The sequence below is a fragment of the Clupea harengus genome, chromosome 3 (genome assembly GCF_900700415.2).
Source record: "Clupea harengus chromosome 3, Ch_v2.0.2, whole genome shotgun sequence".
Classification (NCBI taxonomy): Eukaryota; Metazoa; Chordata; class Actinopteri; order Clupeiformes; family Clupeidae; genus Clupea; species Clupea harengus.
This window is the reverse complement of record NC_045154.1, coordinates 5,815,489-5,834,030: the sequence shown is the minus strand read 5'-3', so window position 1 is coordinate 5,834,030 and position 18,542 is coordinate 5,815,489. Positions and strand designations below refer to the sequence as shown.

The following is an 18,542-nucleotide window of genomic DNA, read 5'->3' as shown; positions in this document are numbered from 1 at the left end:
TATTTTGGTAGTTTTTGGTTAATTTTGGTCGGTTAAAGCATGTAGCAAACATGTAAGTATTTACATTAAGGAAAGCCCGGCAATCACCCCATTCCTGGGACTGGCTGATGGACTCAACATCTACAACACTCTATGCAAAGTTTGAGAGGACTCACTCTGATGGCCCATCGCCTGGGCCATTCCTACCACCTCCTGACCATCACCCTACCTCCATCCTTGGAATACGACTCACAGACATTTGACTGGAACAATCTGGCCCTACCCCCTTAAAATGTGTTGCCATCTTTTATTCTACACTTTATTTGTTGTTGCTATCATTTAATTTACTTTATTCTTTATTGTACTTATTCTTACTCTGCCGATTGATAGTCACATTTTTGTGTACATTATACCTTTGGTGAAGCTGCTGTTTCAATGACAGGCAGACAACTGAATGAGATGAGCTGAAGATCTTTCAGTCTTCCAATCAACTGAGGGGGGGATCCATGGAGCATCTCTACTAAACTCAGTGCACTGATTTTGAATACACTACAATTCATGTCGTATTAACATTATGCTTTCCAAACGAAAACTAAACACTTATCAAAGCTAAGACAATCAGAATATTCTGCTCACTTGTTACCGGGAACATTCCAAGACGTACAAAGGAGAGAACAATCAAGCTACAATGGTGGCTGTGTGCATGTCTGTGTGTGTGTGTCTGAGACCCTGTTTACAACATTTTCAGAAGGTTTCCCCTGTCCTTGACTGTGCATCTGTCTCCCCTATGCAGAGACCCCTCCTTGAATACTTGGCTGTCCTTGACAGCCTGCACCTGTAGATACAAACTGCACGTAGGCCATCTCTGCCTGACCGTACTTGACACTCGTCTCTGCACGTAGACCTTCTCTGCCTGACCTTGACACTCGTTTCTGCAAAGCTGCTCCATGTTCACCACACCAGAAGCATGAGGATCTTCAGTGGTGAGAAGTCAGGTCAATTTCAAATAGGGGAGGTCCATATCTTGTCGACTGCAGGCACACGAATGACACAGGCCTTAGTAGGTCAAGGCTCAGCTATACCGTATATGGCATATGAAAAACATAAACTTAATGAGAAGAAACCCCTTTTTGGACGCCTATAGGGTAATTGCCTTTTATCTTCACAGAATTCCGCTAAATGACCAGCAGAGGGCAGCTGACTAAATGCTGCTGGACTCGGTGCATTGCATAGAATTAGAAAGAGTGATTGTTTTATTTTTCTACCGATTATATTTTTTAGAAGAGCGCATTTCATATCTATGACACACTGAAAATCTTTGGGTGCAGCTCTTTTGGGTACGGCCTGGCCCCATCCGTGTCGGGCACTGATGACGTCAGTGGAACTTCCCGGTAGCGACAAGGTTCTCGTTCGGTGGGGCCAGATATATGGAAGTTGTTGTTGTTAGGCTTTAAAGCGACGATGTGAAACACAGTGAAGACACACTGAAGACACGTAAAGGATAATCATGAAGAGGAAAACTATTAATTCACTAGATTGCATAATGAGAAACGATGTAGTCTTTAAAGACTGAAATTTGTGTCCAATAACATAATGTCAACAACGCGGCCCCTCAACGGCATGAAGCGAATCACCGAGCTAACCTGTACAGAGCCTCCGGGAAACAGAGTGTCTCCTCCCGCTAACAGTCAACAACAAGAGGCGTTGACAGTAGACGAGTTCACCGTACCCGAAGACAAGCAAGCTGAGCTAAAGTGCGCAAAGCCCAGAGTGGAGCAGGTTTTCCGAGTATCTTTTACCATTATAGGACTCCTTGACCATACGGGAGCTCACGGAAGTAAAACATCGAGGCAAATCTGGTTGAAGCTAATTGGGAAGAGCGAAAATGTTCTGAAAGCAAAGGTAAAGTGGAGCATTGTAACACTAACTTATATTCAGATTTTTTGTCATTATTCTTTCAACACCATACAGTGTTATGGATATGCTACAGCGTTGGTGATAACTTTGTATTGAGGTAGGTAACAAAGTAGAGAAATGGTTAGCTGACTGACATTCATATTAGCAGCTACAGTGACTGGCTTCACTATGTTAGGGTGGCTTGGATAACGTTAGCTAGTTGGTCAGTTACCTTGCTATCTAGATACATTATGAACGTAACTTTAACTCGCTTACCGTGACAGCAACATCCTTTGGGGAAAAAGAAAACATAGCGTATACATTAAGCTAGTATTCTTTACTAGATAGCTCAAGTAATCCGTTGTTTGGTTGTTATTATTATTCTGCCATTCTAACATTGGTAACGTTTAGCTATTTTGGGGAGTGAGGAATGACTTGGTGTGTAATTGTTAACAAAATGAGAAGATTATTAAACTAAACCTAATGTAAATCTACGTTCGCAGTTACCGAAAGAGAAGCTAGGTAATTCAGTTGTCATATATTGATTCACTAGTGTTCATGTGACCTGAGTTTATAGACAAGCAAGGTTCCGCACAAGACTTGAACTCTCAACCTCGGGCACGGGAGGCTTGTTGGCGTGCTAGCAATGAGGCTAAAACCCATCAGGTAGTAGAGTAGGTAGTAGCGTCTGTCGGAGCGAGGTTTACTCGCTGCACAGCACTGTACCTGCTGGGCACCGTAACATTAATTAAGGATATAAGTTCATCACAGTAGGTAACGTTAATAGGAAATTAACCTTATTAATAAGCCAGTGAAGTCCTAAAACTGAACATGTAGCTAAGTGGCAAATATTAGCGACTGAACAGCTGTTATTTCGTAAGACTGGCAGTGCAAAAGTGATTATCTCTGTGATTGGTGCTACGTTATTGATATTACTGTGGTGTTGTCATTATCATGCTTTCAGTATCAGTTGTGCAGCTACTTTTGTGACTTCAACGTCTGTAGCAATTTAGTTATTGGTTCGCATACACCCATGGCATTTCTTTCGAGTTTCCCGTTCACGGACCGAGGGGAAAACACCCCCAGGTCATCCGTTCACATTCAGGCACATCTGACCTGACATTACTCCCGACTTAAGATGTTTATGACTGCACGTGTCCGCTCGTGCTTGTTTACTTCAGCATGAGTACGTATGAAAGCCGAAAGTCGTCATCGCCGGTGCCAGTAAAACTGTACTGGAATCTCCAGCAGGTCCTTCTGGGCAGGACTGGAATGGAAACCCCAATACCCCGGCTACTCTGTCAGGTCGTTCCCCTTACTCAATGTGACGCTTGTCAAGTTAAACATGCTCGGTTTCGGGCCCAGAATTATGGAGCGGATCAAACAAGGCGACTTTGGGATGATATCTTCTCCCCCCCCCAATTCCACGCAATTGCTAGAGTACTGTGATTGGACAGTGATTAGATTTCCTGCTGACACGATTTCAGTATGTACTTTTCGAAAAATAAAATTAGCCGATAGAGCGTTAGGAGAAAAGCAAAGACGCCTATTCCAGTTTGGTCCTGTATGGCAGGATTTTAGCATGAAATTGTGTGTAATGTTATGCCTTCTCATTGTTTTCCTGGGTGGACGTTTTCTTCACGTCACACAGTGAAAACCAATGCCTCCTTTGCACTGCATTTTCACGTTCCTGTGTGCCGTAAAACCATACGTCATGGCGATATTTTTTCCCTCATCCCAAAATCGTGTTAACCTTTCAGGGTGGCGCGGGACACGACCAGGATTAAGACTAGTTCAGGTCTAGCTCAGCTCAATTAATTTAGTCAAGAATTTGGACACAATATATTTATAGTGGACACGTCTTTCATGTAGTATGTGCAGTAGGTGACCATCAAGAAGCAGGTGATGTATTCTTGTTTTTTAGTAGTTTATATTCATACCTACAGTCGGAAGTTTACATACACTTAGGTTGAGGTAATTCATTAAAACACATTTTTAAACCACTCCACATAGTTCATATTAACAAACTAAAGTGTTGGCAAGTTGGTTAGGACATCTACTTTGTGCTTGTAGTACTTTTAAACAGCTTGGATACTTCCAGAAAATTAGGTCATGGCTTTAGAAGCTGGCTAATTTATATCCTTTGAGTCAACTGGAGGTGTATTTTAAGGCCTTCCTTCAAAATCAGTGCCATTTTGCTTGACATCATGGGAAAATCAAAAGAAATCAGCAAAGACTTCAGAAAAAACAGTTGTAGACAACCACAAGACTGGTTCATCCTTGGGAGCAATTTCCAAACACCTGAAGGTACCACGCTCATCTAATAGTATACACACCATGGGACCACGAAACTGGCATACTGCTCAGGAAGGAGATGCGTTCTGTCTCCTAGAGATTAACACACTTTGGCATGAAAAGGGCTGATCAATCCCAGAACAACAGAAAAAGACCTTGTGAAGATGCTTGAGGAAAGAGGTACAAAAGTATCTATATCCACAGTAAAATCAGTCCTATATCGACACAACCTGATAGGCCGCTAGGGAAGGAAGAAGCCACTGCTCCATAACCGCTATTAAAAAGCTTGACTATGGTTTGCTACTGCACATGGGGACAATTATCTTAGTTTTGGGGAAAATGTCCACTGGTCTGATGAAACAAAAATGTAACTGTTTGGCCATAATGATCATCGTTATGTTTGGAGGAAAAAGCGGGAGACTTGCAAGCTGAAGAACTCCATCCCAACTGTGAAGCACAGGGGTGGCAGCATCAATGAGCTGCTTTGCTGCAGGAGGGACTGGTACACTTCACAAAATAGATGGCATCTTGAAGGAGGAAAATAATGTGTATATATTGAAGCAACATCTCAATACATCAGCCAGGAAGTCAAAGCTTGATCACAAATAGGTCTGCCAAATGGACAATGACCCCAAGCATGCTCACAAATCTGTGACAAAATTGCTTAAGGACAACAAAGTCAAGGTATTGGAGTGGCCATCCAAAGCCCTGACCTCAATCCAATACAAAAATTGTGGGCAGAACAGAAAGGGTGTGTGCGAGCAAGGAGGCCTACAAACCCGACTCAGTTACACCAGTTCTCTCAGGAGCAACACGCTAAAAATTCCGGAAACTGATTGTGAGAAGCTTGGGAAAGGCAACACAAACTGTTTCACCCAAGTTTACAATTGAAAGGCACTGCTTTACTAACCAAGTGTATGTAAACTTCTGACCCACTGGGAATGTGATGAAAGCTGAAATAAATCATTCTCTCTACTTTTGTTCTCGCATTTCACATTCTTAAAGTAATAAAGTAATGATTCTAGCTGACAGGGGAAACATTTCAGGAATTGTGAAAAACTGAGTTTAAATGTATTTGGCTAAAGTGTATGTGAACTTCCATTTTCAACTGTAAATCTCTTCCTCTTTGCAGTAACAGCAGATTTAGTGTGATTTTAAGGTCTTCTTGCCATCTCGCTAGAGAGGCTCCACTTGGATGTCACCAGAAAGCTGGCATGCTTTTTATGGTGCACTGACACGTGATCTGAAACACACATTGTGTAAGCCTTAGTGAAATCAAGGAGTTGCAGGGAAAACATTTGGTCTGCTTATGCTAGTTGCTGGGCTGAATGAGGTTTGTCAGTTAATAACATTGTCAAACTATCAATAGTTTCGGACCATGTTCATCTATTCTCAACTGAGGCCTCTTTGCAAGTTTACTTTGACCTGTATGAAAGTGTTACAAATTTGCCCTCTTGTGAAATAAAGTGCTTTTTGTAAATCTATTTAATCTTGCTTAATCTTCAGCTAGTTAAGATATTGCTTGAATGACAATTTTGCTGATGTTGTCCTGGTGCTGTGTTGGCAGGAGTATGTGAAGGGTCTGTGTGACCCAGAACTGCAGAAGGAAGAGCGCTACCCAGTGGACATGCACTGCATCTTCGCCGGCGCCCGTGGCCTCTTCCTGGAGCGGCTGCTGCTTGACACCAGTGCCGAGGTAGTGCCGCTGGAGCCGGGTCGGCTGCGGGTGCAGGGCCGGGCCGAGGCGGTTGTCATGGCCCAAAGCCGCGTGCAGCAGTTTGTGGCACTCTTCCACGAGAAGCGAAGCCTACCCGGGGAACGCGAGCCAGCCGTCAAACGCGCCTTCAAGACCTTCGTGGAGGAGCGCACGGACAAGTACGCCATGGAGCTGCTGTTGCTGCCCAGCGCTCTGAAGGAAGAGCTGCTGGGATTGGCGCAGAGCCCCACACTAATCATCCCGGCTGGAGGCCCTGGGCCTTCACCCACAGTCGAGCTGGAGCAGGACCGCTCCCAGGCGAGCACGCCCGTCACTGAGCTGTCCCATCGCATCCTGGACGCCAGCTTTGAGGACCAGGTGGCAGGGCAAGATGGGATGGGGCAGCTGACCAACGGAAGACCTACGCACAAGCGGCGATCGTCGGAGAGCGAACAGCGCAACACCAAACGGCAGTACTCACTGGAGCGGAGGGAAGAGGAGCTTGGTGTGGAGAGGGAGACTGAGAGGCAAGCCCAAGGCCCAAGGCCACGTGAGGCTAGCCAAACGCGTGCAAAAACCCCAGTGGCCAAACTCGGCGCAGCATTACTAGACCTATCCGAGAGCGTGCCAGTCGATGCGGAGATGGTGAGCCCTGAGACCAACCTGCGCTGCCTCGTCAACTTCTTCCGCACCATGGGCTACCAGCAGGACGTGGTGGAGCGCGTTGTCAGGGAAACAGGCCAGACTGAGGACACCTTCCTCTTGCTGGAGCGTATCGTCGAGGAGAGCCAACGCGTCAAGAGCCACCAACAGGGGGCTGCCCCTCACACCTCCCGTACTTCTGACCCTTCTTCTTCTTCATCATCATCGTCATCATCATCATCTTCTTCTTCCTCCTCCACGTTATCCTGTAAGCCCAGAGACAAGGACAAAATGTTGGTCAGAGCCATGCCAGATATCAAGGCCAAAGAGAACATCAGGCCCACTGGTGGTAATCTGCTCACCCAGCAGGGAGCAGCACTAAAGAAGAGTGGCGCTACTGGGCAGAACGACGTGTACGAGGTCATCTGCATAGACGACGAGAGCGATGAGCTGATGGAGACGACCCAAGGGCCCAAGGCCAGGACTATAGGCCGCTTCGACCTGTCCTCCGAGCCAAAGCTGGACTACCTTTCTCGGGGAGGTTCGCAGACCATGGGGCCTATGAGGGTGGAGAGTGTGACTGCTCTGCGGAGCTCCTCGCAGTGTCCACCACTCGTGCCGGACACGCGGCCTAGCTGTTCCTACCAGACTATTGCCGGACGAATGCCCCCGGTCCGTGCAGAGCCTTCTGCTCCTTCGAAATCTGCCCCACTCACAGGGGTGTCTCGATTCCAGCAGTCCCTGCGGACTCCTTACCGCTTGGTGTTGCAGGACGAACCAGGCCGGTCAGACCTCCGGCACGTGATCATAGATGGCAGTAACGTGGCCATGTCGTAAGTTTCACCCTCCCCACCCTCCATGGGATTTGTCGTAGCCTATACCTACATTGCAGCTGCACTGATAAGCTTAAATAGCATCTATGTGCTTAAGAAATCAAAACAAATGTTGGCTTTAGAGGCATTTTTATTTAATGACAATAGTAAATGCAAACTGCACTTTTGAATTACTTCCTAGAAGGGCATTTTCTGCTGGAATTAAAGAGTGTAGCCTACTCTACGGTTGTTTAGATTATACCTGTGTGTGTGCGCACATGCACATCCTTGTTACAGTTGTGTGTGTTTTTTTTCTTATGTGAGCCCTGGTGCAGAGCGTGGGTTGCACTTTTGGTGGTGAATTTAGGGACTCTTCACTCAACGCTCATTTACACGTTTCATGTTTCTCTAGAGCCCCGACACCCCTATGTCTTTCATCACCTTTCTGTTTCGTTCTTCACTTGTCTTCCCCAAACCCCCTCCCTGAACCCTTCTTCGCCCCCTCGCTTCGCCACAGGGTGCTTTCCTGGAGGTCACTCTCATTTTGAGTAGACTAAGCAAGGCAGGGGAGAGTGTGTGGGGGTGTGTAGAGGTGGCAGGTTTAGTTCTTGCTGAACAAACCCTTTTGTCACTGGCCTTCCAGGAACTGAGAGCAAACTCTCCAGGTACCTAGTCACCAAAGTACTGACTGCAGGTACTGAACTTGGCCTGGCGTGCAACAGCACTCAGAATGTGAACTCTTCAGCTCCTAGTCCGTATCATTTTAAAATGAAGTCGGCCATGTCAGTTCTGGAAACTTGAACTAGCCTTATCTCAGTTTTCTGCTGTATTAAACATGTCACTGTTATAACATGTTATACTGTCAATGGATAAATCAGAGTCCCTTGACTTCTTAAACGTATTTTCAAGTGTGTTACAGCGCTGCCGCTGACAATGTCAAAGTCTTCCTGTAGTACATCATGTCATAGAAAGAGATAAGGAAGATAAAGTGATAGAAGATAGAACATAGAAGCAAATAGTACTTGATTGAGCTCAAGTGTGTAAAGAGCTTCTGTGTAGAGCTGAGACAATGGAAGTGGTCAGTCAATAGTAGCCAGAAAAATGATCACATTTGCATCCACTGTGTTATGCAGATTCAATCAAGAGAGGAGCTGTGAACAACTGTAAGTACCAAACTTAAGGTTGTCAGGGAAGCTTACCGGAAGCTTAATGTGAATAAACTTCCATCAACCTGTCACATTATACCCTATGCAAATTGGGCGCTAATCCAACCTCTTCCAGCGAATACGTTTGTTGTTTAACTTAGATTTTAATGTGAATATCAAGCATCTCCACTCGATTGGTAAAAATTCACGTTAAAAAGTTGGATGTACCCAGCTATTGACTCAGTTACAGCAGGACCTTGGATTGAAGGTCAAAAATGTGTAAGATGGAAGTACAGACACAGAGTTTTTATTGCATTCCTGGTGGTCGAAGAAGGTTACAGCTCAGGTGGGGTCCCAACAGAACTGATTGACTGAATGAACTCCAGGTGTTCTGTCTGAGACACAAACAGTAGAGCAACCAGTGATGATAAGGCTAATGTATTTCATTGTATTGACTGAATGAATGATTGATTGTCTGGTAGAATGGTTGATCGAGGACAATGCTGAGCAAACATGGCTAGCAATGGCTTGTGGTCCTGTTGACTGAGTAAAGATATAAGAAATCACCTGTAGGCTAACACTGAGGTTATGCGAGTGGCTGAAGCCAATGATAGGTTAGGGGATATGCAAGCTGTGTCATCTCAACTGTCGTCTGAGGACAACAACAGCTGAATGGTGGCTGTCGCTGCTGCTCTGGTGTGACGTATTGCTTCATCCAAACTGCAGAGGGTCACTGCTCAGGACCACATGTGGTGCACCACACAAAGACATGGCGTGCCTGCGGATGTGAGAATATGTGCGTGCAGGGGAGAGTTCGTTTGTGTGAGGTTTTGCATGTCATTAATGCAGTCAAAGATTAACCTCGAAGGCTGGGCAAGGGGGAGTTCTGTACTTGTTTTTTTTTCAGGAGTTTTTTAAGGGTCTTTTTCTTTGCATATAACTTATTTACATTTCCAGATGGGTTATTTTACTATCAACGTCAGTGGCGGTGGATTTAGTAACACTTCCTGTTTGAAATCACTTTCTCTCTGACAGAGGGAAGTTCCCAGAGACCTAGTGTCACCACACCATCTCAATGAGGCCTGTCAGTGTAGTGTTGTTGTTGTTGCCAGGCAGCTGCTATTGCAGTTGCTAAGTGGGTATGATCACAAGTTTTCAATTCTCAAAGCCAGGTTGTTGACCTGCTCGACGAAGGTGATATTAAATAATTCATAGATTCTTCTTGCTGATAATGGCAAAAGTCAAGAGCTCGTAGTCCAAAGCAGTCGGGCTTGTGTGTCGTTCCTGGTACTTTTCCTCAAGCTCTTATTGACCCTATCTGTTCATCTTGGCAACAGAGTGTTTATCTATTCACTCGGATGTTCTGGATGTCCTGTTGATAGGGCCGAGGTGCGTGTGTGAAGAGGGGATTTTTTTTCTGCGGTCTCGGCCCTTTGCGCGGCCCTGTTTGACAGACGTGTGCCGTGGCCGTGCGAGTGAGACGAGTGGAGAATGAGGCCCTAAGGTCATGGTTTCAGGTCATGGTGGGAGAGCCGCAGCTGTGCTGGACTCCATCAAGGGGCCTGTCCCTTGCTTTTGCAGTTTCCCGCTGAGCTTGAGTTTGAGATGAATCCTCTTCCTAAGAGGCGTTTGTGTGGAATACTCCAGGGCAGAGGCCCACTTTTTCCCTAACAGTACTTACTGTCTCCACATTGACCTATGCTCCACCTGTGGACTTTCTAGAAGCTTCTGATGGGATTTCTGATGTAAATTCGGCTCAGTTTGATTAGAGCAGAGGACAAAGACTGTAGCGAAGTTCAGCATAATGACTTAGAATGAGTGTTCATGTAGTTATTTTGTAGTTGTACTTGTACTTATTTTTTCACAGTCATGCTAGAATGATATCCTTTGGTGCCACTATGCCCAAGGTTACTATTGCTTTACACTGATTTTAGGTGCCAGAACATAGCGCAGACGGGAAAGTGCCATAAAAGCCAGAGAAACCCAGCACAATTTGTATTTACATTAAAAAGACAGGATTTGCATAGTTACTTAAGATACTGTGTAAAGTTTATGATGCACTGATTATGAAGTATACAGTGAATTCAACTTCCATTTGTTTTTAGTTTAGTTAAAGTTACACTTCAAGTGAACAGTTGCTTAAGTATGAACATATTGTCACTTGAATGATCTGATGACTAGCTGCGACCTGAGTGTATGTTGACTTTCCTTTGACCTCTACAGCCATGGCAACCACCGTATTTTCTCCTGCCGTGGTATAGCCATTGCCGTGGAGCACTTCTGGAGGAGAGGCCATCGAGAGATCACCGTCTTTGTCCCCCAGTGGAGGCAGAAAAGAGACCCCAACATCACAGGTGAGCCCCTAGGCTAGCTTGGGAATTATGGGTGATGTAGTCCTATGGCACTGAAATGTGGTAAGAACAGTGGAATCCAGAACAAGACTTAAAACTTAGAAGAGGTAAAGGAAAAAAACAAAGGACATAAATACAGACATTATGTTTTTACATCGGAGCTTGACAAATACCAAAACCCCAAAAATTCCAGCTGGTATTCTGATGGTAACCCAACCATACCCTGTAGAAATCTGATTCCTTTAGGATTACTCGTGTGCTTCTTTTAACCAAAGCAGCAGAAAATCTCAAACCCTCCCCACTACAGCTCTTGTTCAGAGATTTATTGTTCAGAGACTCTGAAAGATTTCTGCCCCGGAAAATATTTGCTCATACCGGTCCAGCCAGTTTGCTGACTGACAACAAGGCAAGAGCAGAAAGATGAAAGATAGGTTAAAGGATGACTGTGACAGAAGAACATGTTAAATGTATTAAATTAGAAGCAATTATTTGTACAGTTGTGAGAACAGCCCACCGTACAGTATATGATTGTTTATGGTCTTCTTGAAAGATATTAAACTAATCCTGTATAGGAACTAACTGTAATCCATTGTAGTTTCTTGACTTTCATATATCATTTTCCACCTAGCCACTTCATTTCAGTTGTTTGCATATAATCAATAAATTACATAATGTGGTGGAAATCTGATAATAACCAGTCTAATGTGCGGTCAGTCTTATAATTTGATATTAGTAATACGTTTATTAGTCTTCTGCAGAAGGATCAGAAACACACAAGTGAACAGCAAGCAGTCGTGAGAATCGGATGAATTCTCTCACAGGCAGTGTCTTTTTAACAGTTACAGAGATATGAAGAACAGGGAGTGTCAGCACACTATTTTCTCAAGGACGAAAACAACAACCCCATTCCTTCTGACAATGACTTATGCAATACGCATAATTTCTAATACAGCAATCAGTGACTACCTCCCACAGGTTTTAAGATACAGTGGAGAAATCATAAGTGATGAAAGTAACTAGCCAGTGCCTCCAGACCCTACATCTTGTAGGGCCAGGTTGTGGCTCACACCCTTAGAACTGGGTGTGTAGCACAAAAACTACAATGCAGCAATCCCATAGCTGTACCAGTGTTATGTTGCAGTATTTAGGAAAGGCTGAGTGTGCGCTGCCGCATGTTCTCCTGTCAGGCTCTAAGTACGTGGTCTCATATGCTCCTATCTCGCAGAACAACACTTCCTGGGCCAGCTGGAAGACCTGCGGCTTCTCTCCTTCACCCCGTCCCGGGAAGTGTGTGGACAGCGCATTTCATCCCACGACGACCGGTACGACCCAACGCCGATATCGACTCAAATCACACAAGATCAGATCAGGCGTACTCAGCCTCAAATCACACAAGATCAGATCAGGCGTACTCAGCCTCAAATCACACAAGATCAGATCAGGCGTACTCAGCCTCACATCACACAAGATCAGATCAGGCGTACTCAGCTTCACATCACATAGGGCCAATGATTTTCCGTTTCAAAAAAATGCATTTTCCGTTTCACATTTGGTGAATTCCGTTTTTTTTTTCGTTTCAGCTCATTTTGTTCAACCTGAGGTAGATTGATGGCTTAAAATGAGTGAATAATATGTGCCCTTCTTAGATTGTTGTTTGACAGCATTAACAGAACAGAAGACTAAACATTTTTTGTTTTAAATGCGATTGGGAAGACGAGCGCGTGAATGCGACTGAATGTGGCTTTAGCGGAGATCTGTGGGTCAACCGTTGAAAAGGGGGGCGTGGCCGGAGCAGAGTTCAGCGCAGACGTGACATTTTCTCAGTGGTTTTGTTCTTTAATTAATGTTTGTTCATCGTTGCAATCGTTGTTGTGTTTATTTGAAAGAAATATAGCCTTGCAGCCCAAAATACAGGGGAATTTGGGCGATTTGTATGAACAAAATGATGTTTCCGTTTCAAAGGTGCAATTCCGTTTCAAAGTGTTCATTCCGCAAATTCCGTCCGTTTTCCGTTATCGCGGAAAATCATTGGCCCTAATCACATAAGATAGAATCAGACATCTGAAATCAGGTTAAGACCAGGTCAGGCATACCTTTATCATTCATAGCTTTGTGTTCATCTCACAAAGTATCAAAGCGCACATATCATACAGTCATTTGTGGCGCCCTCTTGGTCTCATCTGTCTGAGTCACCCGATAAGGGTTCCTCTGCAATTGAGATGAGGAAGTAAGGAAGCGGCAGTTTTTACCTGTAAGAGACGCCACAGACTGACTTCCATCCCTTTGCAGGTTTCTGCTCCACCTGGCCGAGAAGACGGGCGGGGTCATCGTCACAAACGACAACCTGCGGGAATTTGTGAGCACCTCAGAGGCATGGCGGAAAATCATTAAAGACAGGTGAGTCGGTGTCAGTGGAACATGACCATGTTTCATTAAGCTCAGCTGGTCAAGCACAGTGTTCGCAACGCCAAGGGCAATACCAGTCAGTCAGTAAGATACCATTTCACATAAACCACAAATTCTGATGAGGTGGTGCAATCGCTAAACATGTCCATTGTGCATATTGTATGTTGGTGTGGATGAACATGTCTGACAAAATGTGAATGCTGTCACTGCTGCAGACTCCTGCCTTTCACCTTTGTGGAGGACCACTTCATGATCCCAGATGACCCTTTGGGAAAGCATGGGCCCCATGTGGAAGTTTTCTTATGCAAAGAGAGCAGGTGTGTGTGTATGTCAAGGCTAGGTACATGTACAACACAGAAATGTTCCTTTTTTGGGGGGTGGGGGATTGTTTGGTGTTTTGAAAGGTTTCGTCTTTTTATAAAAGACAGTGAAAGTGCATAAAAACCCCTGCATATCATAGAATCTCAGTATGTTGAGGATGTGTGATCTTATCTAGATGTGACGCATGAACAGTGATTTAAATCAAGTGTTGAGGTCACTGGTAATCTCCACCCTTACTGCAGAGACATTGCACCATGTTAACCTGTTGGATCATCACCTCAATAATGGTAATAATGTTGGCAATACATTTACCTTTCCCTTTTCTCTCCATCTCGCTCTCTCTTTGTCTTTCTCTCTCTCCTTCTCTGTCTCTTCCACTCTTCCTCTGCTGAAGACCCAGGCCTCCTACCCCTCCACATCAGAAGCCATATCTCTATGCCAACCCCCCTGGCTATGTGAAGCCTCTCCAGCAGCCCAGCCCCCCTCAGCCCAGACACACGTCTCTCTGGCCCCACTCAGGGCCCCCAGGCTGGAACCCCTCGCCCTCCACCGCCCCCCCTCCGCAGCGCTCGGCCTCGGAGACGTCAGAGCTCAAGAAGCAGCTCTACGACATCTTCCCTGACCAGAAGCCACACATCGACCGCATCCTCAGCGAGCACCCTTACATGCGTGACCTGAATGCTCTGTCCGGCCTCCTGCTGGGCTGAGGAACTAGACTCGAGCACCTAAACACTCTCGTAAAGCACGCGCACTCACACACACACACACACACACCTGCGTACAAACTCACTAAAACAAAAAAACAGTAATCACTTTTTTTCTTTTAGAGAAGAGCTTAAAGTTTTTACTTTTGCAGAACGACCCAGTATGCGTTGTCTTTTTTTCATGATTTGGGTTAAAAGATCAGAGGACTGCGACCCACAGGGTGCCATTGTTGTTGTGAAAGTGTTGCTCCTCTTTCTTTATTGAGTCCACAATCAGCATTCACAACGCACCGTGACCACCTCAAGCACAATGTTCTACCACTGCACCCTGTGAACCAGTCACATTTATGGTGAACTGAAAACAAAACAACAAAACTACATTTTTTTTAATGTTGCTGATATGCACAGTCCAAGTGGCATATGTCTTGTTCTGTACATATTTGTTATATAACTTAATGTACCCTGAGGTTGTTTTACTTTATGCTGTTTGGCTGAAATGACTATGGTCAAACTGGATTTGCTGTGTGGATATCTGGGTCCTGTGTTTCCTTTTTAATGTAAAGTTACTTTACAGTGAATCTTTGTATATACGTCAAGAGACATGTTGGGCTAATGAACTATTCTTTGAGTTTACTGCAGTACACTGGGGTTTGTTTTTCCCCCAATGTTGAGTTTCTAAAAGGAGTGGTGAAGCACCACAGGAAATGTAACACTTCTGTTCCCCATTCTATATGTATATACATATATACTATATAGAACATAAACATGAATCACTTTTGTTTAAAGCTTTATGTATGGGTTGGATGCTCTTATTCCTATCTTAGATTACATTGACTGGTATGCAACACTGTTTGTTCTGGAGACTCCCTCCACGTCCGAGTAGGCTTTCATAAACAGAAACAGCGCCACAGCCCTGAAAATTTCCCCATGTTACTTAATAACCTGGCCTGATGTACCCAAACCTATTGTGCAATGCAAGGCAAGCAACACAAATGTGAAAACCATGTGACCACAAGCTCTGGGCTGAACAAATTCCAGTCTGGTTATTTCGAAGTGCTACCACCAGAGGGAGTGGTTGAACCACAGTTTTTCCTTCACCTGCATTCTGAACTTCACTTGGAGATCGTCAATCCCACCCTCTGTTTAAACCTGGATCCCTCTGTGGTGTATATTCATATAAAAATGTGCGCTTCATGGAGCTGTTTCAGTCACTTTTGGATTGGCGACGTCCACACAGCTTTCTTGACCTATGTGTTCAATACCCTACTTTTTTTAAAGCAGGAAATGGTGATTTGTGGTCCTTTACTTTGTGATGGATGTGTCATTTAGGTTGTTTAAAATCTGAAGAAAGGGAAGACACCCACAGACCACCAAGTATGAAGCGGACGTGGTATGCGGTCACTCTGTGGGCATCTCACAGGCTGGCTGTGGAGGATTTCGTTGAGCAGCCCTGCACTGGCTGAGCAGTCAATAAAGGCCTTTTGTTTGAAATGAAGAACAAAAGTCACCCTTGTCATCTATTTCATATGATTTCTTAAGATGTGTTCTTTCTGCCGCCTTGTAAGACTTGGAGATAGGGCACAACATTCAAAACGGTATAGTAAATCGCTAGTGGGGAAAGTGCAGTGCAAAGGTGCAAAAAGTAAAATCTTTTGGTAATATACAACCGTTTCAGCACAATCTGTAAAGCGAGCTGAAACGAAAGCCTGTTAAAAATGGGGAAAGGAAAGTTGCAACATGTCAAAGTTAAGGACATCACGTAGAAAGGAACACTGGAGGGGGCATTATAGGTCTTCAACATTTCTCAGCTCGGCTGACGTCGGCTGACCTTGGTCCATTCCAAGCAGTCAGACCACAATGACTTGCAAAAGACCCCCTATCAAAGCTTACTGCCACATCCACAAGAACTGGCAGGGGTTTTGTAATCCAATTACACAGCGCGCAGTGTGGTGCTGTGACATAACTTGTCACTTTCATTTCATAGCCCCAGCACTGTCTAACTCTATCAATGGAAATATTCCTTATACGTTGCCATTATAGAATTATGTCATGATGGTCTGCAGTCTGTAGTAGCTCTGATCCCCCACTGTCATTGTGCTGTGCAGAAAACAACAGAATAGTAGCTTAACTTTAGAAAACAGAACTTTTCACATAGTTTTTAAAAAGCTGATTTCAGTAGGTATTCTCCAAGTAAACAAATCTAATGAAACAGTCAACATAAAATTGTGCAGAGTGCAAAATGCATTTAGATACTTGAATACACAGCTAAATTGCATTGGAGCTTTACTAATGACTGGCTGTAGCTGTGGCAGCACATGCAGACGTCAGGGATAGTCTCTCTGTTGGAGAAGGGGAGTTCCTGACCTCCACCTATTAGCTCACACATGGATCAAGTGCTTGTTCCTTACGTAACACACATGCTCCACTGCCTGCCTCACAGGTACAGAATTATAGAATTGGGGGAAATAAGTATTTGCCCACTTGCAAAGAAATGCGTGATCTATAATTGTCATGGTAGGTCTATTTTAACAGTGAGAGACAGAATATCAACAAAAACATCCAGAAAACTACATTTTATAACAGTTATGAATTGATTTGCATTTGATCGCGGGAAATAAGTGTTTGATCCCCTACCAAACAGCAAGAATTCTGGCTCCCACAGACCTCTCCCACAGACCCACGAGGCACACAGATTAGTCCTCATTAGGCCTAACAAGGTACAGCTGATCTCAACTGACGACGCATATAAAAGAAACCTGTCCAAAGAATCATACTTCACACCTTCAACCTCACCACCATGGGCAAGACCAAAGAGTTGTCCAAGGACGTCAGAGATAATATTGTAGACCTGCACAAGGCTGGAATGGGCTACAAAACCATCGGCAAGCAGCTTGGTGAGAAGCATACAACTGTTGGTGCGATTATTCGCAAATGGAAGCAACACCAGACAACTGTCAATCGCCCTCGGTCTGGGGCTCCACGCAAGATCTCTCCGGACCTTAAATCCATAGAAAATCTGTGGAGGGAGCTGAAGCTTCATGTTGCCATGCAACCTTAAGGATTTGGAGAGGATCTGCAAAGAGCAGTGGACCAAAATTCCTCCTGAAATGTGTGTAAACCTGGTGACCAACTACAAGAAACATCTGACGTCTGTGCTTGCCAACAAGGGTTACTCCACCAAGTACTAAGTCATGTTTTCCTAGGGGATCAAATACTTATCAAATCAATTCATAACTGTTATAAAATGCAGTTTTCTGGATGTTTTTGTTATTATTCTATCTCTCACTGTTAAAATAGACCAGTTAGGCTCAAATCATGCTTCGTTTATTCACAAAGTTAATACTTCAAAAAGATAACTGTTGTACTAATATGTTCTTCCAAGCTAGGATGAAATTACATACATTCATCCTGAACTTCAGTCCAGCACAGGGTACGCCTTCACAAATAGAACTGAAGTCTTTACCTCATGTTTGTCCTATTAATGCATTACTTGAAGTAAAAAGAAAAGTGTATGGCCAAACACCGCTGTTTTTCACCTCACATCATTTTCCAATCTTCATTTCTGACTTTGTTTTGCTGAGCTCCATTCATACAATCAGAAGTGTCAGATTTGGCATAAAAAAAGCAAGACAATAGTCTATCTGAGATGTCATATGTGGGGTAAGAATGCTTTGCACGCTTTAAGCTGAATTGTGCTCTGCCTCACCTTTGCTGAACACAGATCTTTTAGGAAAATGGAAGCTGAATGTAGGCAGAGAATATGAGGATCTGTGTGGAAGCTCAGAAACTCATGCAGTGGTTTAAAAAAGATGCAATGAAGGAATGTATGGCGCTGATATATCCTTCAAAGATGTTAGTGATGGTGACAATGATCATGATGATGACAATGATGATGAACAAGGTTTTTTTTTTATTGCAAAATATGAAGATGATGATGATGAACAAGGAGTTTGAGGAGACAACACTTGAATACAGTTGTCCATCCCTGCCTTCTCTCTCTTATTCTCTATAAAACAGCATAACACTAAAAAAATCCTGTAATTCTAGGAGGAAAGCTCAAATACCATCAACATTCCAGAGCAGCTCAACATTCCCAGGAGTACTGTTCTCCCTGCCCTGACCATTAGATCTCTGTACCTCTGCCTCCCTCTCTGTGGTTGGCTTTTTGTCATTTCCTAGGTTTCTCATACTCTTCAACAGCTAAACCTGTCTCTCTCTTTCTCTCTCTCTCACACACACATACAAACAACACACACACACACACACACACACACACACACACACACACACACAGA

At 44.3% G+C, this 18,542-nt stretch overlaps 1 protein-coding gene across 1 annotated transcript; it reads left to right on the top strand.

Moving 5' to 3' along the window:
• The first annotated feature begins 1,341 nt into the window (after positions 1–1,341).
• Positions 1,342–15,742, top strand: n4bp1 (nedd4 binding protein 1). Its single transcript, XM_031564374.2, has 7 exons — positions 1,342–1,881; positions 5,738–7,341; positions 10,689–10,819; positions 12,042–12,138; positions 13,106–13,213; positions 13,438–13,539; positions 13,938–15,742. Exons 1-7 carry the CDS (start codon positions 1,573–1,575, stop codon positions 14,248–14,250), a joined length of 2,664 nt encoding a protein of 887 aa, XP_031420234.1. The 5' UTR covers positions 1,342–1,572; the 3' UTR covers positions 14,251–15,742.
• Positions 15,743–18,542: the final 2,800 nt, after the last annotated feature.

Bases quoted from the DNA above. Each gene is read 5' to 3' on its own strand.
- n4bp1 (XM_031564374.2), top strand. From the start codon at position 1,573: ATGTCAACAACGCGGCCCCTCAACGGCATGAAGCGAATCACCGAGCTA. The intron at 10,820-12,041 runs GTGAGCCCCTAG...CCTATCTCGCAG, and splicing joins AAGAGACCCCAACATCACAG to AACAACACTTCCTGGGCCAG. The intron at 13,214-13,437 runs GTGAGTCGGTGT...TCACTGCTGCAG, and splicing joins CGGAAAATCATTAAAGACAG to ACTCCTGCCTTTCACCTTTG.